The sequence below is a fragment of the Cygnus atratus genome, chromosome 4, assembly GCF_013377495.2.
Source record: "Cygnus atratus isolate AKBS03 ecotype Queensland, Australia chromosome 4, CAtr_DNAZoo_HiC_assembly, whole genome shotgun sequence".
In the NCBI taxonomy this organism is placed as follows: Eukaryota; Metazoa; Chordata; class Aves; order Anseriformes; family Anatidae; genus Cygnus; species Cygnus atratus.
The window spans coordinates 28382170-28409132 of NC_066365.1; the positions used below are offsets into that span (position 1 = coordinate 28382170).

General features: G+C 37.4%; 1 protein-coding gene across 3 annotated transcripts in view; it reads left to right on the forward strand.

Annotated features, from left to right (window-relative positions):
* The window catches only part of MARCHF1 (membrane associated ring-CH-type finger 1), a 235334-nt gene that overhangs the window by 86854 nt on the left and 121517 nt on the right, over positions 1 to 26963 (forward strand). Inside the window, exon 1 of one of the 3 annotated variants that reach the window (XM_035550508.2) lies at positions 12147 to 12475. The exons of 1 other annotated variant lie outside the window; for it this stretch is intronic. In XM_035550508.2, coding sequence (XP_035406401.1) covers positions 12377 to 12475 — 99 coding nt within the window. In that variant the 5' untranslated portion in view covers positions 12147 to 12376. Of the gene's footprint in view, positions 1 to 12146; positions 12476 to 26963 lie in introns of those variants that run through there. One more of the 3 variants, XM_050710439.1, reaches the window with a different exon arrangement.

Here is a 26963-nt window from a genome sequence, read left to right on the forward strand (position 1 = left end):
CTTTCTTAGATTTCTGTTTTTTTGACTGAACTGGTTCATTGCTATCATGAATCATGTTTGATATCTAATGTGCCTTTCTTACAGCAAGACCAACATTCAACTTAATTCTGTTTGAAGAAAACTCAATCAAGGAGGAAATCTTCCAAGGATAGATTCAATCCATTACTAAGTAAAAAGGCTACAGTTTTCAAATGCCATCATAGTGGGTTTTCCAAGGAATTTGGTGCCAAATTGTCTTCAAAATACAGTGGGTGCAAGGCTTTTAACTAATTTCAAATCTTGAGGAAACCCGGAGACGGATCCTATTTTTATGCACTAAATAAGTTTTACCCAAAGAGGAGGATCTTTTACATGCAGAATTCAGAAATGCTCTCTTATATAAGTTTTATTGTTTGCAAGTCCTTATCTTTTACACCGCAGTTATTAGCATGTTTCTCATCTGATGCCTATTAAACTGACACAGTATAGTCTAATAGTGATATTGTCCAAAGCCTTTATTCATTTCAGTGATGTTGGATTTCCCTAGTTTTGAGCATGAACAAGTGAATAAGGTACTTGACAGTTCTACAACAAAATAAGCTAATATTCTCTGCAGTGTGATGATGCAATGTGCCTCATAATTTGTCAGGTTTCCAGGTGGCTGCTTAACCCTGGTACTATGATGGTGAGCTATTGGAAAACAATCTTATTTTCATGAAGCTGAGCTGTGAAAGGGGGTTGGGGGTATTCTTTTGCAGAGTATAAATAGCGCAAGAGCCGTTGCTGGTGTGTGGAAGTCACTCTGCTGCTGAATTTTGAGGAGCTGTGAAATTTAAGCTTTCATATAGGGATGCTGTCTTCTTACACGGACTTTTGAACAGGGACAGATTTTACGTTGTAGTGAGCACAAAATGTCCATGTAGAGAAAACTGTCTTAAGAATTTCATCTTCTGCTATCTTTTTCTATTTACTGATTATTTCCCGACCAGAGGCTTTACAGGTTTTTATAAAATGTTATTTTACACCCTAAATTCCTAGTGAATCTTAGAACTGTTCTGCTTAAAAAATTGTTGTGATAATTACTAATATGGTAAGTACAGTACAAAATATCAAGATGTGTGTGATGTGAAGAAACTGGCTAGCTTATAGCATAAGGAAGAGGGGGCAGGCTGGTAAATCTTACTTTACTACAATCCTGAGAATGAATTTCAATAGCTGTTTTTAAGCAGGAGATCAGACAAATCTGACCATCTTTTTTTAAATTAAAGTTTGTATTGATCTCTTCTGACTGTCTTAAAAACACAGTTTTTCAGTGGGATGTTATGCTTGTTTAGTTCAAAAATATTCTTGGGAAGGTTGACTTCATAACGTGTATTGCACAACAGCTGTAACTTTTGTCCTGCTTGTTGTTGATTACGTGGGCAAGTGATGAAAAATCATGCTCACCAAAGGTAAAACAGCTGGGCAGGGAAGCTCACCACTCTGAAGTGCCTACTGAAACTTAAAGAATGGGTCTTCTCAGGTTGGCTTTTATCTCAGTGCTTAAGTATTGGTGGTTTTTGTAGTATCCTCACATTGCACAGAAGTTCACAATAAAAAGTTACTTTCACGTGGTATTGAGGAGTGTTCAGTTTTTCATTGAATCTTGAAGGAACAAATAAATGTAATAGCACATTAAGTTGAACCTCATCTTTGAAAGCAAAGCATCCAGGTAGACATCAGATAAACATTGCAAGAGAGATTTAATTATTCTTTTAGGAAGCTGATAATGGGTATGCAAACAAATATGTAATTTAAGCCTGTGGTAGGGTTATGCTAATTGGAGATAATTATGTATAGTTAATGTATATAATATGCAGAAATATCTAGAGAGAGTTGCAGAGATTTGTCTGACTGTGTATGTTGAAAGGTGCTTTTACTAGAGGGAGTAATTTTATTGTCCTCTGTCCTCCTGCCCACACCCAAATTACCACTACTATACCCCTGATTTCATGGGATAGTAACAGGCGAAACTCTTGGTTACTTGATCAATGAGCACCGTGTAAAAAACTGACTAGTTCTTACTTTAGTACATCTCTTTGAATAATGTTGATAAGTTTCTTAGTGACCATCAGACCCATTGGAACAGAAGTTTGAGGAATGAATTTTCTGAATCTGAGTCCCCTGAAATTTGAAACGAAACAACTCTATTGTGATAGACAACTCAAATGTAATCTGTCAGTGCCCATCTAAGTGTAACAACTAATTACAGAATTTTGTAAGCATCATAACAATAAATTAAATTTGATTAGAAATAAGTACCCTTTATTTGGTTATCTGGCTTAGCTTTTGGTATACATCTGTTAGGTGAAACTAAATGTCATGTTTTTTGACTTGTCTTTTAAAATACTTTGGAGTTCTCTTTATTTGGAGAAGATAAAGAGGGACAGAGAAGAAAAGGCTAGTGTATGTTTGCATGTGTAGGAGAATGCTGTAGCATGTGTTTCTAAACTTAATTATCTTTATTTAATCAGAAATGTATTCCATGCTTGTTAAAGAAGCAACGTCTTCTGATTACATTAGACTTCTCAGGCATGTAGAGTTTCAGCCAGGGAATGTGCTTTGTTTTGAACTCAGTCAGCAACCCTTAGAAAAAAATGTTTAATTAACTTTTTGCCAAAGTCAATATAGTCTATTATACTCAGAAGGCTGGATGAGCTCCCTCTGGTGGCTCATTTACATTGAAGTTCTCTTCGCTTTACTTACATATTGGTTTACTCTGGCAAACAAGGCTGCTGACCCCATGTATCAGTCAGGCATCAGTTCCTTGTGGGCTTACTTTTTAATTGAAAAACATCAATAATTTTCTTACATAATGAAACACCGGCATTTAAATTCACAGCAGTTTCAATTTGTTAGCAAAAGAAGTAAAGAGATACTGGGTAACAAAGTAAGCAAATAAAACGGAATTTACTTCCTTCTAAGTAGAAATTGCACGATAGGTGGCAATAATTTAGGATTGGTACCCATTTACAATGGCTCAGATTTTAGTCTTAAATATTTCAATATTAAACACAGTTTTTCAAGAACGTGAAGTCTGTGTTTTCAAAATGATTTAATCCTATGCCTGAATCACAATTTAAGGTAAAATCAATCTCAGTATTAGAGTTCATTTAATCTGTTTCATAGCATTAAGGAGAAGCATAATACATCTCACTTGCATATGGTCTTCTTAAAATTATGAGGCTAGGAAATTTTGTGGGTCAAAACCACTACTGAGTTTAAAGGGAATTTACCACCTCTGTAATGTAAATCTCCACAGATCTTTGCAAACTCCTTGCTGTTCTAATTTAATGGTATCTTTATCATCTTGGCAATGAACCATCCTCCCTCTGAAGCAGTAGGAGAAGGTTCAAAGCCAAACAACATGCAGACTGGACATAAGGCTAAAAACTTCCAATTTCCTCAATATAGAAGATTTCTTTTATTGAACCATTTTCAATAAAAGCTGGTTATGGAATAGTGTGTATATATATATATATATATACATATATATATATATAAAACAGAGAGATGGTAGTTCTTGGAATAGGAGTATTTAGCCAGAGATAAAACTCTAGCCATGTATTTCTGAAAGAGGGGAAGAGGAAGGGGTCACTGTAAATGAGAATAGGAGGGAATTGGCAGTGTTTTAAGTCTACAAGACAGAGATATAAAGTAAAGGAAAAAATGCAATATAATAAGCAATAGGCACCTGTAGGAAGTTGATAAAAATATATTATAAAAAGTGTTTTGAATGAATATTCATGTGAATTTTTAATCAGTATCGTGTATTTTTTCAAGTCCCTTGAGCATTCCAGCACCTGAGGTTCACAAAGCGGCTAATGCTCAGCAAACATGAAAGATGTTATCTGAAAGTAAACTTCTGATATTCACACAGATGGACCTGGCTGTGAGGTTTTATTTTCGATCACAAATTGTGCATGTGTCTTCATTTTTTGTCAAATAATGATAGAGTGTATGATTCATGTTGTAATCTCAAGTATACTGCACACCTGAATGTGCATAAAGCAAACAGACAAAAACACCACCACCAAAAAGCCGCCCTTGGTCATACTGTTTAATTATATGTAGCCAGTAACAGCAGCAGGTGGGCTAGCAAATAACTTCCTGTTGTGCAGGTTTTTTTAGAGAAGTTTCCCGCTGTCTGAATTCAGCATATCCTTTATGCTGGCGGTCAGCTCTGGGAGAAGTGAAAAGACTAATGTTTGAGGTAATTACTGGTGTAACTTGTTCCAAACTAAGAAGAATTGGAAATAGCCCACTTGGTGCATGCTGGCACCACGTGTATGCTTTTGCAGCTGATGGTAATTAGCGTTCTGTAGTTATCCTTTGACTAGGAAATACACAGGTCCTTCTTATCCAACTGTACTAAAGGCTGCTACCAGCCTTCCTTTTGCTGTTCTATGTGAGCCATGACCTTGTTCCTTGCACTACTGAACTTCATCTTTTTTCTAATGCTCGTGTCTAGAAGACTTTCGAGGTTTTCTGTATAGTGCCTCCGTGTCGGCTGACAGCTTTGAATCTTGACCAAGAACTTAAGTCCAATCTTGTTGAGTAACACCATTACTCTTTAAGATTGCTGGATTCAGGTTTGCAGCATTTAACCTAAGACTAAGCAGATGGATTCCACTGCTTGCTGCATTTTGATGTTTGTCATAAAGATCGTTAACCACTTTCTGTAGAGAGCTAAGTTAAAACACCATTTACATGTATGTCATTAAGAAGTGACCTAATAAAGAATGAAAAATAATGCTGTAGGTGGCAATGTGTATGTTTATCCTCTATCTTTAGTACTTTTAGTAAGTTATTTTTTTCTGTTGTAAGCATAACCCAACAACTCGGTAGGTGTTTGCTGGACAACTAGACTCACGTGTGGTCTGAAGTAGTATGTGGACAGCAGTGTTTTAATTTTTGACGCTTTGTTTTGTTACAGTGTTTTTACAGCGCATTTTGGAGAAAGAAGCATCCCAAAAACTTAGGGCTGCTGTGGTTTTGTACAATCTTTCAAGAAATCTTACCACTTATATGCATATTGCATTTATTACATATTCAAGATGGACTGATGTTAGCTGCAAACCTTACTGGGTTGAGGCCTGGAGATTTGTTGAATGGTGTTCCTGCACTGTGTTGTCTGAAGTTGTACATCCTTTTCCAAAAACAGCATATTTACAGAAAAAATGTAAAAGATGGGTATATTTGCAGAAAGGAGCCTCGACTAATAGAAATTAAAGGCAAGCGTCTATAATGAGTCGTTCACTACTAAGCAAAGCAGAGGAGATGGGACAGTCTCAGGCTGCTCCTCTTGACACCCACATTTGGAATCGTGTATTTGCTGCGCTTATGAGCCAGAACATTTGGCAGGCAGTACCTGTAGTAGTCTGTGACTTGAGGGAGGCTGATGTGCTGAAGATCTGTTATTTGAAGTGAATGTCATTTGAAGCTGTCTGCCTATAGCATAGCAATGGTAGGAGACAAAGGCAGTAGTGACTCTCAATGCAGCTTTGGTCCTTAATTTCACTGTTTGTTTACTGCCTCTCTCTGCAGTTACTGCTTGCTATCATACTTTTATTTCCCATAGACTAGTCCCAAATATAATCCAAACCATTCCTGGTCTTAATTACCAAAATAAAATAGAATTAATGAATTTGTGCACCTCTTAAAAACAAAAACAAACAAAAAGCGCACCCCTGCAGGACCAAAATCATGTAATAACTTAAACCTTTATGAAAGCCATGGGGCAGTCACTGTCTCTTTGGTACCAGCACTCAACAAATTTCTTATACAAATTTTGTGAATGCATTTGTATTCCTGTTCTCAAACTAATCTACAGGAAACTGTGCAGTTACAGTGGCTCTTGTTTCATTGCTGGAAATCTAACATCAGATATATTTTTCCATGGCAGCAGTCTGCAGGTTTATTTGATGCAACAGGCACATTTTAATAAGGCACTCTCTTTTCAGCTATTAGGTTTTATTTTTTAATTTTCATTTAAAAATTTGCTTCCATGTTTGCACTGACTTCTTTTTCAGTTTCTTTACAGAGGAAGAAGACCTGTGCTTAGTAATGCTGCTAGTGAGATGATGTGAAGGAATGTGCAATATCCTATGAGTAGCAGGATAGAAAAAATATCCCAAACCGTTCATTTATTTAAATTTTTAATTGATTACTTCTTTAATACTTGTAATGCACTTTTATTCATAATATGTCAAGTGTTACTTCTCAGCGCTTCATTCAATAATGAACCTAAAGGTGGACAAAGGGAAAGGCTGCAAAAAAAATCCTAAGGATCTGATAACATGACGGCTACATTGAAGTCTATATATGTCAATTCCACATAGTGACTTCTGATATGACATCTCACAGCCATTTGGTGTTCTGACGTGCAAAGAAAATGAATTCTATTCACTTCGTTTAAACAACTTTTTAAATTTTGCTTTTTATGAGACTTCACTTGCACCAGAATTTTGCTTAAAGTGCTTCCACTCCTGAGGTTCCTCTGTTGGACGCCAGCACATGGTGCAGAACAATGCAGAACCAGACATACTGGTCCAGATAGCAGTGAAGAACAGGTTTTCCCATTCAGAGGAAAAGATTTCTGTAATCCAGTGCATATTGCTTTAAAATATTTGGACATTTAAAAATAATTACACTCCTCAATTGTATTTGCTTAAAAATATCTTTCCTATTTGTCCTAATTCTAGGGTTAATTTTGCAGTGCAGTAGGTTTTAACTTTTGCTTTCTTTCTTTTGAACTGTGAGGAATGGGAGAAGATCTAAGGGAATTTTTCATTTATCTAAAAGTTTCATTTGGTTCTGGTGTCACGTAACTTGAGGATGCTGTGAAACCCAAGGGATTAGTTTACATCAGTCTTGTTTGGTCTGCTTTAGGTAACTGCTACATGCATTTTTAATTTCGGTGGCAGAAACTTTTGCTTGTTAGTGACAGAACTTCATCCCAGTTGATCATTATCTAGTATAGGTATCCACTTCCACAGCTGCTGTGATGATCAGGCTTGCTTCTCTGTACCTACGATGCAAATGTGGGACAGGTTGAAAGGCACAACAGGTAGCCTGCATAAAACTCGCTAATGTAGGTGAGCTTTGTGTTTTCATTTCTTTTTCCTCTCAACAGTTAATATAAGAGAGTAACTGCTATTTTAAGAGAAAGAAAACCACCCTAATTATTTGTGAGTGAGTGGTCTCCTTTTCTGACTTTTCCTTTGTAGTATAACATTGTAAATTTTATACTGATTTTATATGTGGAGATTGCTTTATTCTGAAATTTCTGAGGAAAAGAACAAATTGTGTTTAAAGGGTATCATTGGGGATATTTATATATATTTGTGTATATGTGTGTTAATAAATACAGGTGCATGAATACATACTTGGTGTGTAACCTTAATTTATAGCTGTGTGCTGATATACTTTTGATAGGCTGACATCAAATTTCATTTAAAACTGTAGGCAGGGTTCTTTTCTTTAGGACCTATCTATAAATTCTTTCTAAACGTGCCTCCTGATGATATCCTTTTTTATTATTAATTGTCTGTAGTTATGTGCTTGACCCTTTTGTAATTTTGTCATCTCTACAGGTCAGAGGTGAGAGTCTCAGTTGCTTTGATGCACTTGTTAGTATCAGAGGGAAATGGAGTGGTTCCTTTTCAGAACTTTTGGTTTACAGATGGCTTTGTACTTCATACAAGAGTACATCTAGGAGTGCTGTGCATCGAAGTGTGTTAACGGGACATCATCCAGTCCAGCCTCTTTTGATAAAACCACACTATTTTGTTGTCTTCTTAAGTTGCTATGAGATCAGGTGAGGTAGTTGAGTTACACTTATTCTTTGTAAGTTTCTCAATAATAAAGTGATGGTAATATAGTTGCCGAAGGCAATATATATTAAAGTTACCCTTGAGGACACTGGAGGGATAGAGTAGAGCTCAGGTGAAATGTTTAGAGTGTATAGGAAACATGGTAATAGGTGTGGAAACATTTATGAGGCTGTATGATCTCACCAGTTCAATAGTGTGTGTAAGGAGTAGAGGGAGTGCAGTATGTGCAGGGTGTGTAACTTTTCTGCACTATTTCTGAAGACAGTGAAACACGTTCCTAGATGCCAGATCAATAGGCTGTAAGTCTGTACCTTTTCTTATATTGTACATCATAGCCAATGTTTCTTTTTGACAAATGCAGAGTCTACCCTACCAACATCTAAGCACTTAATGTCTACAAATGCTTATTTTTTCAAAATTCATCATAGCTTTTGGCTTAAAGACCGTATGGAGGATTGATGGCTACAGTACATCTTATCTAAAGATGATTTTATGCTGAGTAAAAATGAATTACCTGTTGCTGATAGTGTTTTTTATGCAGGGGTTGCACCATGAACTATATTTGGTCAGATTCACTTCACTGCAGTGGGCTTGTGTGAATGAATATGGGTAACTGAAAGCTGGGTGAGGTCCTTGGGCTTCTCCGAATCGGGATTAGTAGTGTTTTAAACTGTAGGTGAAAAGGGGGGTACTTCTCTGGGGGGGTTACTTGCTTCAGAAGCTCTTGAGTGTGGATTGCTTTTTGTGTAATTTAAATCAGTTACTAACAGATCGCCCAAAACCTAGCTGTATTCTCTGACACATCATCTTCACCTGCTCCAGATCACCAGTTCTACTGTGTTACTGGCACCCTTCAAGGCTGAAGCACCAGCTAGCTGCTTGGTGCTGCAGGAGCAAGCCTCACCCAGGCCGCCATTACGCAGTGCTTTGGGTGAGGCACGGCGCTGCGGCTCCGGCCTGCTGGGCTGAGCGTCTGCTGAGAATAATACTGCTTGGACAGAGCACCCACGCTGACCACCGAGGGGAGTGAGAGCAGGTTAACATGTTTTCCAAGTGGTACATAATATATACTTCTCTCTCTATATAACATATATATGTAACACATCAATATATAATATATGTATAATTTTATAGACGATATAGATATAAAATCACTTCATAGGATTTAAAAAAAAAACAAACACTAAAATCTATAGATATAAAATCTATATATAGAATGCATAGATATGAAATCACTTCATAAGATCTTACTTTATAGGTAATTCATAACTTTAAAGGATCTGAATAGAGTTAAGGGGTGCAGTAGAGTCCTGCAGAGCAAGGGAGGCAAGACCCGGGATCTGACACAAGGTTTACATTTTCCATCTGCCTTCAGGCTTACACCTCTTCATCCTCTGCTCACTCTTTTGTAGCAGGGCTGTGCTCGGCTCCAGGTGGTCAAGCTCTGAGATGGGGTAGGAAGTGACTGAGGGGAACACAGAAGGCTGCAAGTCATCCTCTAGCTGTTAGGAAGCACTTAGGAACTCTAAAAATAGGTTGTGAGTTGAAATGAATTGTTTTGTTTCTTCTCCATGAGGCATTCTGATACAGCACTGCTGTTAGGAGAGGATAGGTATATTAACATTGGATGCAAAAGCTTTACATTTTCTAATTCTATATATTTTACCTGAAAAAGCAGAGAGGAAACACAAAACTAGAGCTGTGGGACAGAAAAATGATCCCAGTCCCATGTCTGCCACTGACTTCTATGGTGTGCTTTTGGGTATGTCCTGTAGCCTCCAACAGCCTGCTTAATTTCGAAGCAGTGGTGCTCTCCACATTTCTACACACAGTGTTTGGCACCTTGGTTAAGCACACTGCCTGGGAGTCTTCTGGGTGGGTGGGAAGTAAATTATTCAGCGTATGTACAGCGTGGGCAATGTCATGCTAATCTGAAATCTTGACATGGGGAAGAAATGCAACTAGTAAATCAGTTAAGCAGCATGCAAATATGGACTTGCTTAATGGTAATGTATATCCCTTGCTCTGGATCAGATTTTTTGTTCTGTAGTTGTTAATGGCATTGATAAGTTCACTGGGAGGGGAAAGGGGCCACAAGATTTAGTCATTTTAAAAAGAACTAAGAACATCACACCCTATAAGGTCTTTATTTTGGCTAATTCAGAAAGACATAGATGGGATTAAAGAGATTACTGGTTAACCTAGAAATCTCTGACTTGAATCTCAAGTTCAGGTGATTTAAAATGCAGAATTATTGCCACAGTATCAAAAAGGAGCTTGACTTAAAAAAACAAAAACAAAAACAAACAAACAAAAACTTAATTAGACATGGAAAGACGCTAACAGAAAGGTCATTTTGGTACCTCAAAACAACTAGTTTTCTACCAATGCTTTTAGCAAAGAGGTTGGTGATTAGCATGATAAAGCAGGGCCATATTTAGGGATTCTTTCCTCACAGGAAAGAAAAGAGTTTGTCTGTAGCTTTAAAACTTTCTCTTAAGCTAAAAAGGAATTTCCTTTACGTTCTAGTACAGTGTAAGGTTAACAGTTAAACTTTACCAGTCTGGTATGACATTTCTTGTCTTTGAATACTGTCAAAATATGTCATTGTATTGCACCTGTTTTCATAAGCAGGAGCTTGCCTTTTTTCCTTCATTTATATTTAAAATTCAGAAGGATCTTTCTGTGTACATTATAAGCTGTGTAAACATACATTCAAACTAACTTGGGAATATCAGAGAGTAAGGATGGAATAAACATGTAAAATATAACTAAAAATCTGTAAAGGAACAGTGTAAATGGCAATAGACTTCATTTTCTTCTTTGTAAATAGATTTCATTAGTACAGGTGTATGTATGATGTGCAGAAGTACATGCACACATCTTGCAGCATCTGTAAACTCTCCTAGAGGTTACAGTGCTTTGTTAATGCATCTGATAAACCCTTGTGCTAGATTGCATTAATATACCTTAGTTTAACCTGGTGATATAAAACTGGGATGGCAGAGTAAACCAGCTCCCACCTTCTCTCAGCTTTGTCTCTTGTAAGCTCTGTTAACTTGGACTGAGAAATAGTAACTAAAATATTGGAGTGGTGAATCAACAGTGTGATAAATCCTCCCCACGTTGTTTTGTAGGAAAATCCAGGCTGTATGCAATGCAATCGTTTCTTGATAGAACTTAAAATGCAATTGTATAATATATACAGTAAGATAGAAATAAAGATGGTTTATTCCAAGGCCAAGGTAATACTTTTTTTTTTTAAATTCTTTTTAAATTGACAACATATTAAGACATTGTTGGTGTTTGCTCTGTTTTTTTTTCCCGTTTTCATTCCTGTATTATTTATACGCTGCTAACTATTTGATTTCTGATCTAAATATTTCTTATTCTAAAATCAAAATCTGTTTTGCATGCATTCTTAATATTTATCAAGACTAGTACATATTTTTAAGAAGTGTAAATGTCATAAAAGTTTTCTTTCTTCGTACCTATTTTTGTAATACACCAGCTTGGATATTCTTCTATTGTTTTGCATTTTGGGAGCAGGGGAGGGGGTGAGAGTTTTTCTGGGTGTTTTCCTTTTTACAACTGAGAGGAATAGGAGCAGCTGGGTGGGGAAAGCTCATGTAACTGACTTGTGCGGGGCGTGTGACTAATGTAAAGACACGTGTGCCTGCCTTGGACGTCCCCTGCTGAGCTGCTACTGGGGATGTCTCAGGAGAAGAAAAGCACAGCAAAGGGTTAACTTCGTACTGTCAGCCTCGGGAAGGCACGTCTGCAATTGCTCCCAGTCTTGTCTTCATTTTTACACCTCATTCGCTCACCGCTGCTCTTCACTTCCAGGCAGATCCTTTGACCTAAACAGATTATTGTAGACGCATGAAGGACACAGCAAGCTATCCGTGCTTTTAAAGGAGGAGATTTTGGCTCCAAAATAGGACACTAAGCTTTTCAGCCTTATGCTGCTTTACCTAGTCAGCATGGTGCGGTGTCTCTGGGTGCTTAGTGGACTCCCTTGGAATCGGATGGGAAACAAAAGCAGAAGTGGCAGCCGCTGCAAATGTGGGAGTCTGTGCCATTAAAGGGAAGCGATCGCTAATAAGGGCCTGCGAGACCCAGGTTTCCTTGGTTTCCATGACAGTTATTAGGTAACACAGAAATTGAATTGTCTCCCACAATGCTCTCGAGGGCTAGGGGGGAAAGGGGTGCTCCAGGGACACAGCAGAGGAGTTACGACTTGCAGCAACTCATCACTCTGAGAATGTGAAACTCTGGATTATTATGGTTTACTTCTTTGCTTGCTGTTTCTCGTTTGTGTTTTCAGTTTGCTTTGCTTTACTTTTTTTTTGATGGAAGACCCTGGTGTATGCTGCATAGTTTCTCAAATAATATTTTCCCCTTTTTATTTAGAGCTGAGCTTGGCAAAGCAAGGATATGAACAATTATACAGGTGGGCTACTCAGGGGGAGTGAAGATATAAGGCATCCAATCAGGTATTGGCAACCTGCAGCACTGTAGAAATGCCCCTCCAACAGATTTCTGTAGTTCCAGCGCGGGAGACTGCCAGCAATGGGAGAAGTTCAATGGGCAGAAACAAAGAGAAGAGCAAGGAAGTCGAGGTAAGAGTAAGGTTTCGGTTTGATACGGTAGGACGAGTCTGCCTTTTGTGGCCGGTTTTTGGCTGCTCAGCAAGATGCAGTGTGCTGTAGCTTTACATCGTACACATGCTTGCAGCGTGCCTTAGCACACTGAAGCAGTCTCCTGGGAGAACATCTCAGCATTATAGGAAAGAGGAGCATAATGGAAAAAAAAAAAAAAAAAAAAAAAAAGAAGCTACAAACTGCATTGCGGGGGGGGTGGTTTTAACATTTTGATTTATATGCATGCAGTCCACTAGGGCTGACTGGTGTTGCTCCTTATAAGCTGTCAAGTAGCAGTTTCTTTATAATAGGTTGGATGAAAAAGTAGCTTTAATAAGATTCCTATCTCTGCTTAAAAACAACAAAATACCATGATAAAGCCTGCCTTTCAAATATGCATGTGTTATTCGTAGCAGATGTAGGCATGAGCTCTGTAACCTACTCTTTATTATCATTTGAAAGGCATGAACATTCTTTGATTCATAAACACACAAGGGTGTTCCATCAGTAAGTATCACGTATCCTGTTGTTCCAGTTAAGAAGATATTGTAGGTTCATATTATATTAATGAATAGAACAAAATGCGCAGAAAATCTGTGCAATTTTCTAAGGATATGTTTAAGGTTGGAGTCTTTTCTACTATGTGTAGGTCGAACATGCATTGTGTGAGACAAAAAACCCTCTGACAAAACCAGACTTCCCTCCCCAACCCAAAAACCAAGTAGCTTATTTCTAGATGTAGTGGTAAATGTACCTGACAGACATGTGCTTTTTGCAAGCATGTTTCTTGTTTCTGTGTCTTTTTTTTTTTTTTTTTTGTTCCCTGTTGCAGTATGGAAAATAAGGAACTGTTGGGAAACAAATATGATGTATTTTAAGTATTATCTGAGAGATGAGGGGATAAACTGCATTCCTGAAAGAAGCAGTGTTTTAACTTTTTTTGTGTGTGTGCCATATATCTGACTTAGTTTTCAAGAAATTGTTAAGTTCAACAGATGATTGATACCCCTTACGTGCAGAGAAGTATTGGTAAGATTGCAGACTTTCCTTTTGAGATGCCTTCTTTGCTCAGAATTTGGCTTCTACAAGTTCATTGATTGTGATTGTTCTGTTTTTTTTTTGTTTGGGCACCTGTATATAAACAGTGTCCTTACCTGGAAGCAGTCCCCAGTTGCTTACTGGTAGTACTGACGTCACAGTTGGTAACATCTAGAGATCTGTGTTCTGCAACAGAAAACTTTTGCTTTGTTTTGGTTTTATTCTTCCAGTGGTTGGTTAAGAATGAAGGTTCAGGTGGAAACTGTTCTTCGTATTAAGACTCGACATGTGAAAAGCAGAACTATGAAACATCACCTGAAGTGCATACAGAAGTATAAAACATTACCACAGCTTAGAATTGCTCTCTAGCATTGGTTTTAATTTGGGCATCAGAGTTAACTGAAGAATACATGCAACATTTGCACAGAGGTCAGATAGGTGTGATAGTTAATTTAGTGTGTGGGGAGAACTGTGGAGCTTCTGAATTGGAAGAATTTCATGTGCTTTTATACATTCCTTTTCCCTTGACGGCTGGATTGCATCATTTCCTTGAGAAATGGATACCTCCAGTATTTCTGAGATACCTCCAGTATCTCAGAAAACAAAGTCTTTTCTTGAAAGTTTTGGGATTTATATAGCAGAAAATAAAAAAATGGTCAGGTTAGTTAAGTTCATGGAAGTTTTCTTTCTTCTAAAAGAAATACTGAAAAACAAACAAAACCCAGACTTCCAGTACTCCATTGAAATGCAGTTGCAAAACTGCCCTCTGCTGGACAGAGACGAATCATCCTGCTCCAAGACATGCTTGTCCCTTAAGGCCTATGAATGTAATTTATGCAGAGTAAAAACTCTCCAATACTACTGATGGATGTTGTAGATCAAGTGGTATAAAGACTGCATTTTTCACATACGCGTATGTAAATTATGAAAATACTTCAGTTTGGTTTATGGGTGTGCTTTAGGAGTGGTGAACCAGGCTTTTTACTGTCCAGAAAAAGGTTTCTCAGGCTTATTTAGGTAGCTTTCTATCCCTGTCTTTCCTACACAGCATGGTTCTCACAAGGGGAAACTTTCTTGGTTGTACTCTGTGTTTCTGTGTATTGGTGAGGCTACAGCTTTTCAGTTGGTCTGGGTTCATGTTATTCACTGATACTGTTTGTGCAAGTACCTGATTCCTATGCCTTTCCACTAGCAGGCATTTTGAGGTGAAAGAGCTAAATCATGGAGTTAAATGGGCTTCCTGGAGGAGTGAGAGCATCTGGCTAGTTTGGGAAGATGTGGAAAAAAGAAGTATCTTCTAACAGCTGTTGGGATTGTATGCCAAATCCTGGTCTTTGCTTGTGAATGTTATGAGATTTCCTTGCAACAGCATTAAAATTTATCAGGAAGTGTTCGTCTTCTGTCTAGTGGCAGAGCTCACTGCAGTGAAGGTTCACAGTGAATTACGTAAGTTTGGCTGACATAAGAACCTCAGTTGTGTACATTTCATGCTGCAGCTTATTCCGTAATGCTGTTCTGTGGTTATAGTCACTCCTAGACATGCTTTATCTGAAGGTTATGCACACTTACAGATGATTGCCAGATTCTTAAGAATACTATTAAGTGCAGTATTGATTATGGGCCACTGCACTATTAATGATGCGTAACAAGTGTCCATAATGGATATATGACAAATATTAGGAAAATCAACAAATATTAGGAATATCAACATGACAGCAGTGGGCAGAGGAAGCTTTTTAAGGTAGTGTTTCTGTGCAGTATCCTTTTTGGGAGCAACAACTTTTGTGCACTTGATTCCTGTAATTTTTAGGTGATTTGCCTCAAGAATTGGTGGAAGTTGTAGTTAACAAGAGCTTTTGTATCAAATTTAACTAGGGAGCTTCTTTGAGTGCTGTCTGAAGATGATGTAGATTTTTTTCTTTCCATAATAAATCACTGAAAATCCTGAAGTGTTTTATACCATGTTACAGCAGCTCTGCACTATGTTTCCACATACCGGTACAATTTTCAACTTGTTTGTTTCACTGATTTTAGAAAGGCTTAACATTTATTAATGCTACTGGGTTTGGCCAAAGCATTTAACTGAACAACTTGTCCATTTTATTCTTTCACAAATGCTGTTGGAAAAGATTGTTGCAGAAATGAAGACCAAAGTATAGAGCATTGAGTGCATTCACAACACAGTGTGGACTTCTTTGGTGTTCGGTAGTTAATTCAGCTTTTTTCAGTATTTGAAAAAAGTCATAAGCAGACATTGAAATGTGTAGTTGTGTTTTTGTGATGGAGAAAAACATTTTGTTTTCTGTTTTCAGAATAGTTTTTTAATAGAAGTGTAACTCAAAGTAAATTAAGTCAGTGACCTAAAAATCAAACGATGTCATAAGGCCTCCAAATCTGTGAAGTTTCTGAAAGTGTTGACTTCAGTGCCTTGTGACTACATAAATAACATTCCCCATTTCGTATGTGTGCTTAAACAGTTATGTTGAACCTCTGGTTGATTTTCTTTACTGTGTAACAAAGACTAAAGAAATGTATATGTTTTCTGCAGAATATGGTTGATGAAATGCCTGCTCTGCCTAATAATTTTACTGATCTATTTGTGAATATACACTGTGAGGTTCATAAAACAGTCTCTGTTTCCATTGTCTTGTGTACAGAGGGGTTATTACTTTGAGGTGCGGTAAGTGCTTGAAGAAGTTTTCATACAGTAGAGAAAATGGGACAGGGCAACCGAGTGAAATTTTAGCAAACTTACTAAGTAATGCTAACTGGGCACTTGAAAGGGTCAAAGAATAAACTGCCATAACTACTGTGCTAAAATAAACTTGAACGTTGTATGCTCAGTGTGGTAGGAGTATGCTTATAAACGCCAACCATACATGATTTGATATGGCAGAGAAAATACTCCTTGCTGCCAAACTATTTTTTTCTCCAATGTTGTAGAGATTATGCCTGTTCAGCTGAACCATTATTTTTCAAAATGTGGTAGTGGAAAATTTATGTGCTGGTTTTGAAAGGATTAACATAATGAACGATTGTCCATGAGACGCAAAAATTGGGTCTGTTTATCTGTTTATCTCAGAGTACAAGGCAGTGACAGAAACAAGTCAGTACTTGGTATGATTACGTTTAGCAAGAATTTTCCTTAAAAGAAAAGAACAAAAATGCCATTGGAACTGTAATATGGTATGTGAACTTATTCACCTGGCAGTATGACTGACTTGTTACAGTGATGATTCTTATCTCTGCTGACCCAAAACCAAACCCAATATCCTCAAGACTTAACAGTGCTTGATGTTCTGTAGTTAGTATTAACAAGCAGTGAGTTTGCCATGTTATTGTTGCTTTATTTTTAGTTTTGATTCTTAGTAGAGTAAAAATGCTGCTGTTAACTTATTGGTAAATGTTTTTTCTCCTCATGTCTACTACATTTCTATAATCTTAATGTATTGTAGTTCTGACAGAGGTGATGATGATTAGTTTCCTTTACAGAAATTTATGATGTGTAATAAAATGCAAGGGGGAATTTTCTTTATCTCCAACACATATTAAAAATAAGTGCAGCTACATTAGTTATTGAATGTGCCTGCTTAAACATCTTTCCCTCTCCCTCTCAGATCACCACCCCAATGTATATCATACTTTGACATGACATGAAATTAAATTCTGCATGCTGCACAGCTTCGTACTATGGAAGGAACATGGGATCTCTGTTTTTCAGCAATGTTTTCATATTCTGCCATCTCAAAGGCAACAGGACAGCAAGAGATCTGCAACTTTTGAGGCTGTAAACGTTATCAGGGAAATACGTTGTCATTTAGGGTGCATTAAACTTGAACTTGGCATTTTTGCTGTACTGATTTTACCTTAAAAAAAAAAAAAAAGTCATTTGAATATGTTGCTCAGCATGACGTATGTGAATTTATCGTGCAGAGCATGCATTTTTTTTGTAAACAGATCTCTTCAAGTCAGAAGATGAGGCTCAAACCTAATGGTGATTTCAGATGCTATGTTAGAGTAGCTGATAACATTTACTTTATAAGTTATAGAAACTTTCTAGCAGGCTAGAGTTACTGCTACCATTTACCTTAAAGCTTGTAAATAGTTTGAGACACTGACACACTTTTTGAGGGAGAGATGGTAACTCAATTTTCTTAATGAGAATAAATTGTTTTAATATGTAATCTCATTTGATAATTGCTCAACTTTAAACAGATGTAATGATAGGTAACACTTTTAAAGGCCTATTTTCTTGCATTCTACCAATGAAGTGCTTCTACATTTCTATTAAATGATTTTCATGGCAATTGTGAAGTACATACATACAGAGATATTTCATACCTGAAGTCTGTTTGTAATTAGTGAAAAAAGCTAAAGGTTTTACATGTCTGTCTGTTGTTTTATTGTCTTATAACCTTTAGTCAAGCAATGCATTCGATCCTTTAGATGGGGAGGCACAATATTTAGTGTAGTTAAATTTGTTAATGGCTTTGATCACTTTATGCAAAGGCGAAATCAGGATGACTTGTGAAAATGTCACTGATATCAGTGCTACTAAAATAACAGATATCCTCGTGCATTTTCTTTTCTGGATGGCTTGAGGCATGTGATGCAAGGAATAGAAGTTTTAGATTTCCAAGAAATTAATGAAATAATTCTTAAGCCAGATAGTAGATGTTTGTGTTTTTGTTGATGATTATCTTGCTTTCTGATCTTGAAGTTTCATAAGTATAATTTAACAAATAAATAGATACAGTCATCTATTAACTAACATACAGAAATTTTGTTACAGAAAATGTAAGGATGTTTATTTTCAAGTATAGCTGCCTATAAAGCACCATGTAATTCCTGTCCTTAGGAGATTTAATTTTCATTCAGCAAGAGATGGAAGGAAGGATGGGGAGGCATGGGTTGAGCTCCAGCATATAAATCTGCTTACTGACCTACTTTGACGCACGTTGCTTTTTCTTCCTAGTTTGAATGTAATGCTCCTGTTGGACATGATGTAACATACAATATATGACAAAATCTCTAACCCTATTTATTGTCAATATTGTATGGTATTTCTCAAAAGATGCAGGAGGTTATTCTTCTTTTCTTGCCATGACCATGTTTTGGACAACTGCAGTGTTTGCACGGAAATCCACCTGTACCTGCAGTTATAAGACACTTAATGCTTTCTGGTGAGGTTTTTCTGTATTGGTAATTCTGTAGTGGTAATTTTTATTTAATGGTGGAAATACTGCCAGAAGTATAGCTGTAAGGCAGTCTGTGTAGTTGTCTTTAAGATGCTTTTAAAAGGAAATTCTTACCAGTAAGTCTTCTGACTCCTGTTTGGAACTGTTATTATTTTGATGTGGCTATTTAATGACAGAGAAAGGGGAAGTGCAACCTATTACAAGCTAGATTTGTTCTACTGATTTTGGGTCCTTGTTTCTTCTTCCTTTTTTTTAGTTCTTGTGAATAAAACCCATTTCTTCTGTTATCAGTAAGAAAATAGGAGGGTGCTTGCTGTGCTTTTAATAGCTTACTGTAGGATAATGCCAATTCTTTACAGGCTGCTCTTTCTGATAAGATTACGTAAATGCTACTGGCTGCATAGTATGTATGATTGTCAGGCTTTTTATGAAAAGAAGACGGTAAAAGGGTATTTCACCAACTTAAGTTGCTGTGTATTGACTGTGCATCAAACAGGAGTATCGATTTGAAAATTGGTCTTTTTGCTGATAAAGGATTTGAAGCTTAAGATTCCCTATCTCTGTAGCCCGCTTCCTCTGTGTTTACAGCCAGTGCTTACAATCTGCTGAAATGTGTCTTCTGGTGCTGCTGAAGTTTGACTACAAGTCTCATGAAGAAAGCCTGAAGTTTATCTTTTTATCTTGGAACTCCCTGTTCCAATAAATGGAAAATCTGGGGGAGTGTGTGTGTATTTTCCCTCTCCTCGTCTAAAATCATTCTGAGTTTAAAATACTAGGCTTCAGTTTTTGTTTCATTTGGATTTCCTTCTAATGCTAGTCTGAGATTTTATAGAAGAAACATTGGCTGTATTAAAAAGTTACTGTAAATTTTCTTTCTAAATTGTGTTTTTTAAGAAACAAATACAAAATGCCAACAAACCAAAACCCCAAACCAAACAAATAATAATAATAAAAAAACTACATAATTTTCAATTAGTGATTGTTGATCCAGTTTTCAGCTATAACCTCCTATTCACTCAAATTTCATGACTGAATTAGGTCTTAAGTTATGTTGAAGTAGTGGCTGTAATTGAGACAGTTTCCTAAATCTGTTCTAGTGCCTAAACCTGGTAGCTGAGTGGGACTGATCTGGAACTGGAAACAAGTCAGGAAACCAAAACACTGATCGTTTGCTCCAGATGCCTTTCACACTGACTTCCATTATGAGCTGTGCTCTCTGAACCTCTCTCTGTTGTAGATGGTTTTCTTCTGGGGGATGGCACGTTGCAAATACTGTTCAAACAAAAATCATCCAAGACAGAACTTAGTCATCAGCAAAGCCAATGCTCCAAGACTCATTTTGAGGAGTACTCTCAAATCTAAACAGCATTTTAACAAGCAGCTTTCTTGGTCTTGTATACCCACCAAATCTTGTTCTTGTTAACGATGACTCACTGACACTAAAATCCAGTTGATTTCAACTACTCAGTTAGTTAAGAAACATCAGAGAAGCTGAAATTCTCTCACCCCTGCAAAACTTGAGATGCCAGTGCTACAGGTGTATCTAGTTTTATCTGAGCCTAGCTATCTGAACAAGGAACAATTTTTAAGGAAAAAGTCTATATATTCTGGCTACATTCAGTACACAATCAGTCTGTACATAGAATTATATAAAAATATAATTTACAGTAATCTTTATTGTTCATAATGATGAAAATAATACTGAATTTGACCTGGATTTTATTTCTGAGGCAAAGCAGACTTTCTCAAAGACACTTTGAATGAGGTTATTCTAGTGGTCAAAGTGAAAAATCTTTTCCTATACATCACAGGCAAACCTTTCAGCTCATATCATCAGCTCTGGGAGGGTGTTTTGTATGTCTGGCATGAGTGAATGGCTATAATATAAGCACATTAGAAATACAAATTATTTTGGTTTACAGATGTACATACTTCCAAAACTGCTCCTGTAATGTGAAAGTTGATCTCCCTGTGGTTGTTGTGGGCCAGTGGTGTGAGTCCACTGAGCTGCGTGCCACCTACAGCCCTGTGCTCATACCAGCATGCAGCCCCTGGCTGGTCCCATCCCGCAGGGACGCCTTCCTGAGGAACCCTCCTGTGAAATGCTGCTTCACGTGTCCCTGCTCCTATTTGATGTGCATGCTTGGAAGCTTCTTATTTGGGGTGTTTCTTCTTTGAATTTGGAGTTATTTTCAATAAAAAGAGAGAAGGCAAGACAATGTATTGGGGAATGGCATTCGGCGGTGTGACCTTCTGAAGGGAGTGCAGCCATTGACTGCTTCGTGCTCTAGGGTGGGATGATTTAACTTTAATAGAAGGTGGTTTTTAGGCTACTTTGAAGTATTTTGTAGACCTCTCTGCTCTTTTTCTAAGCTTTGTATACACAAGAGTCATGACTCATTTGTCATCATCTTAAATTGTGGCAGCAATAACAGTTTGCAGCCAATGGAAGCATTTCCTTGTATGGTTGTTGACTGTATCTGTATTGTGGAATAAAACTTTTCGGCAATTACCATGAAGCCTATACCTTTTATCAAGGTCACTTATTGCCAAATTTGTCCATCCCTGTAATCTTGGGTTTATGTGAGTATAGAAAGATGGGACTGTTTTAACAACAGCCATAAGAAAATTGTCTCTTGGAACAGGGAAGTAGATGAATTATCCGAATCCATATTTTACAGCACTGTCATGCTGAAATATTTTAAAGTGATTATGGCAGTACCTCATTGATTTTAAAAAAGTGTTTTTCCTATTAGAGAGATTTGTTCTCTAGTGACAGCCTAGATAAAAAGCCCCCACACGCTGTTTACTGTCATCTCTTGCAGAAATTCTCACAGAGCCTTAAAAGGAGACTTTTCCATTCTGTACTCTCCCATTACTTGCAGTAGCCAGTTGCACTGCCTTCATTGGTTTGTGGGAGATAGAGAGTACAGATAACGTTTCACCATCTTAGTACCCCTTATAGCTCTGAGCAAGAAACCTTCATTTCAGTATAGATTTCAAGTACCTGGTACAGGACCAAAATTAAGCGGGAGAAAGGTGAGGGTTAGCAGCAGTTTAGGCAGCAGTACCATGTTAATATTTCAGAGTTTTAACTACTTATACTACTTACATTTATTTCAGATGCTCCCTTTCTTTGTCTCTGAGAGAAAAATAAAATGCCTGGTAGCATTCCCAGCCATCTGACTTCTCCATTTGTAGGCAAGGCCAGCACAGTGCTAACAATTAATTGGCCAAACCTTGTGAAAACAGCATTTTGGTGGTGAAATGCATTCCGTTGGTATGAGCGTTTGAACCGGGTGCTGGTGAGAAGGGAGCAAAGTGGCTGAGTATGGTACGCCACGTGATGGATGTAGCTAGAGAGGACTGAAGAGGCGCTGGTTTGATAACTGCTGAGGACTCGACGTGTCTGTAGCACTGAGTGAAAGGTGCTGGGATCGCATGGGATAGTGATTGCCTGAAAGCTGTGAAAGCCTTGCTGCTCTCTCCCCGTTTTCTAACCACTTCCAGCCTTTTGCTGGGAACACAAGAGAGCAGCCACAGGTGGGGATGTGAGTAGGCCTTCCCCAGCCCCGTGTCAGGGCTGTCGCTGTTAGAGATGGGCAGAGCCAGGGAGGCCTGTTAAAATCCTCTAATGCTGCTGCTCTCTCCTACGGTGAGGAAAGGAGGTCACGGCACACATAGGGATGGCGCTGCTGTGAGCTCAGCCTTGCCTGAAACATGTTTCGAGTCTCATTAGTGAGGAGTCCCCACTGTAAGCCCCTGGCTGCAGGTAGTGTTGTTGGCCCTCCTAAGCTGCAGTGAATTGATTGAGTCATTGCTGGCTCTCTGCTGGTCCTCATTTGCTGCCAATGCAAAATTAAAAAAGTTTTCACAGATGGCATTATCAAGCTTTTTCTCCACAATCATAATTCTAAGACGGTGGATTTTAAGAGAAATGTGGCATTCTTGCCTAATGGCACAACCCTAAGAATGAGCTTTACACTGTTTACTCTCAGACACCTAATAATCTAAGCATCTGTCACCAGCAAGCCTGGATGGGAAATTTGGAGTTCATTTGAGATCTTAATAAAGAATTCTCTATTCTCCTGAGTTGCTGCTGTCCAGGTGTTATAGGAGAAATACGACAGAATCAGTTTTGTCTCTGAAGCTAATGTAACGTTTAATGTCAAATAGCTAAGTGCAAATAAATAGATTATGACATGAGTGGAAGTAGTATTTGTATCCACAGTACGGGTCACAGTGCTGCCATAGACAAGCGACACACCTGCTTTTATAAAACTTTGAGGTATCACTGTCGTGCTTGTTCTGAAAAATACGGTTAACCCACAGCATCTTGCTAAACTAATTTTTCCCCAAATTAAAAAAAATAAAAAAATAAAATTAAAAAAATAAAATCAAAATTCTGAGGATTTTTGACTCATACAGTGTGTTTTGCCAAACTGATTATACCCCTTTAATGTACGTATCTGTGCAGATAAATCAAGAGCAGGCTCAGTGGATCTGACTAAGGTTTAACTAAACCTTTTATCTTCAATGTGATATCTTTTTTCTTCTTTTGTGTATTTTGTTTTTCCCTGGGCAGCTGTATATTAAGACTTAATACTTTCTGTTGTGCACAAGCATATTTCACTTGCCATTCACTTTCTGGCAGAACAGCATTTGCCACTGGGTAGGATTGGAAGAGTGGTACATTTAAGAAAGAAATGCTCTACTTCTGCAAGTAGTAATGTGTTACTCTTTAAACACAACAAAGAAACAAAACCCTTGCTGATGTTCTAACTGTTCTATGAAGTAATTAGTCAATGTATACTTACCTTCAAAATCAAATACTGCAACAGGAAAATTGGTTTTATGTATCTTTATATTAAAGATAATGAATGTTTTGGTGACGCTAAAAACTGATAATGTAATATTACCTCATGGAAATACGAGGGTATGATGTGACAGAGCAGGATGACCGAGTTCTCAAGTTTAGTGCAAATACCTGTTCCCAATTTTCTGCTACTGTAGTCTATGAGAGAAAACCCAAATAGTATTTCTGCAGTCTTACTCTGCCTGAGTTGCTGCAGAGATGCTTAGTGCTGAGTACTGGTTCAGGTGTCATTTACAGAAGTAGATTCACTTACTGTACTTCCCATGATGAAGGAAGAAACAAACTTTCATGGGGATTTGGCTGTCTTTCTTCTTCCATTATTTCCTTTGCATTTTAGTCTGTGTATTGGGGGCTTCTTACTAGGTCCACGGATTTTGCGGACTTCTATGATTTAAATTGATTGATTGCAGCTACTTTCAGTGTAATGCCTGAGTATTACCTTGAGTATAAGGCATTTTTGAAATCTTAAAATGGTTGTTTATTTGACAAAAAAAAAAAAAAGAAAAGAAAACACTCAGAAACCACATAAACAACAACAAAAAAGCAAGTGCAACTTAGTATCTATAGCAGACTAACCTCTGGAAAACTTGATTTCACTTCAAAGGAGCTTACAATGGGGGAAAGATATGTTTTCTGCTGGCCTGCAGGGAAGTTTACAGTGCAAAGCTTTTTCTGTTTTTGTTGTGATCCTACTCATTTTTCCTCCCTCCAAATTTCTGGTTAAGAATATTGAAAGCTAGAAGAACTTGAAGAAGGAAATATCACAGAAAGCAAATACAGATTTCTTGAGGCTCTCTCGCTCTGCCTACTCTGGCAGACTTCAGTGAATTCTCAAGCTGCAAAAAGGGTCCCTTCTGACACTGCTCTGTTCACCATCTCTCCTGAGGACCTGAGAGGTTGATCTGGAAAGAGAATAATGTGCCATGGAATAGATTTGGGACCCTTATTTTGACTAAGCTGATCTCAGTGCAACGTAGAAGAAAGAACCACGAGCATTCAATTGACATTTTAAGGTAAAAGTTATATGAATATAAATATTGAAAATGTATTGAAATATATATGAATATGCCTAATCTTGAACTGTAACACTTGTTTTGCTGGTTTTCTATGAGAATTGATCACACCATGCGCTGAGTTCTACAGTGGGATGCTAGATAATTTTAGATGAGTAAATTTAAGAAATTTGTGAGGCGTCAAACATCTTTTATCTTGCTAGATTCAATTCCCAGTTGGTATTTCAACTAAATTTTAGCTGAACATAGCCTGAGGTCATCTGACCAAGAGGGTTAAGGAGTTGTGTTTGGACATGAGAGGCAACTTCGTGTGCTACTTAGCTCCTGGTCTGTAGGGACTGAGTCTCCCACCTGCCCTAGGGTAATCTTTTGGCTTCTTGTTCTATCTAAAGTTAGGGTGTTGTGTTGTCCCCCCCCATCCCCCAGCCTTTTTTTCCTCTTGAGCCCTGGCTGTTTTACATCATTGGTATCTTTTTTCATCTAACTCTACAGATCATTTAAGGTTATTGAGTACTGGGTATAGGAGGTGGTTTGACAGTAAAATGAGTTCTGTAAAAAATGTTAAGCCTATTTTATCCTAAGAATATTTTTGGTATGTCATATGGATTGCTTTTCTATCTATTTGAGCTACTTGTAGGGCCTTGTCTTTTATGATAATCCCAAAAGGTTTTTTAATGTCTCCATGCAGCTAACTAGTTATCAAACTTGTCTAAAATTGTAACAAATTGGGGCTGTCAGAGATTGAATAAAAGCACCTCCAAGGTTACTGTTGGTCTGTTTGAATTTTGTTATTTGTGAGCGACAGAGAACCAGAGAAATTTTGAAAAATTTGAACTTCTTAAGAAGTCCTGCCCAACTTTAATATTACTTTTGATATAAAAAGAACTGTTTTGGAAAAACTGGGAAAGGATGACAGCTTTATGGTAAAGGACACGTTCCACTTTATGCACAAAACAATAGGGAACTTTTACCAGGTGTCCTCATAAAGTCAGTTGTATTTCATATAATGTTAGGGCCACCAAAAATCACGTTATGAAACATTCTTCACTTCTGCACCTGAAAATGATATGTCTGCATAGCTATTATTTGTCATGCATGTAAAATCATGGATATAAAAACACCAGAGCATGTCACAATGAAAATCAATTCTAAACACTTTGGGCGCTCGATAAATTTGCCATAAAATTCATTTTATGCAAAAGGAAATAAATGCATAGGCTGTAAAGAAGTCTGTAGCAGAAATGCCTTCAATTGTAAATTTGTGTTTTTTGTTTTGTTTTGTTTTTCTGCATAAGAACAAAAGGATTAAAGTAAAAAGCTTTCCAAAAATTCCCCCTCTGGAGAGCTGAGCAGCTGGTAGAAGGTGCCCTTTGACATCAGTGGCCATAATGATCATGTATGACTGTGAGTTTGTACAACTTCTATGACCACCGGGAGGAAGAGTCTGTGGCTTGAAGGTGCTAGATGAGCAAAGTGTGTGTTTGTGTATGCTTGCAAGTCTCCACAGTCTGACTTCTGTACACAGAAGTCTGCCATGTGTCAGAGAATATAGTAATTATCTAACGTAATTACTTTTTCCCATTGTTGTGGGCATCTGAACATACTTCTGCAATTGCATTTAGCCTGTTTTTAATTTAAAACTGTAGCTTGAAGAAAGTCTGAATTGATGCATAACAATGAAGGAATAACTCATCAAATAATTAAGAATGGACCGTAAATCCCATTTCAAACATTAAAAATATGTTGAAGTTTGTGATCAAATATTTAGAATATCTGCATTATTTTTACCTAGCCTACATGGAATCAATGCGTAGGAAATTATTTTCAAATATTTCTGTCAAATTACATTTGGCTAATTGTGCTTATGTGTTCTTCATGACTGTGTAAAGCCTGTGCCTTCTTTCCTATTTGGTGTTTAGAAATGAAACTTCATAACACCTAATGTACTCCTACTTTTTAGATCTGAAGTAAGAGATTCAGAGGAAAAAGTGTGTACATTACACGTGAAATAATGCATAACTGTTAAATGCAGAGATGCAATACAGCATGCAGTGTTATGTTTGCATAATTTTCAGTTAATACTACTTACCACTTTCTCAATCTCAGATGTCTTTTGACTGCACAACTTGAAATGAGAAACCTATAGACTTGGAAATAGGGAGAGAATGCTCTCTCCTTGATCATAGCATTTGATGGTCTAGTGGCTCCTTCTTCTCGGGAGGATAGTTTAAAATGTGATGATGACAAAACATAGTTAACTTGAATGATTTTCAAAGAAATATTTTATTACCTTTTGAGGTCCCCAAGAGTGCAAACTGTTATTGCTATGCATTAAGGATGAT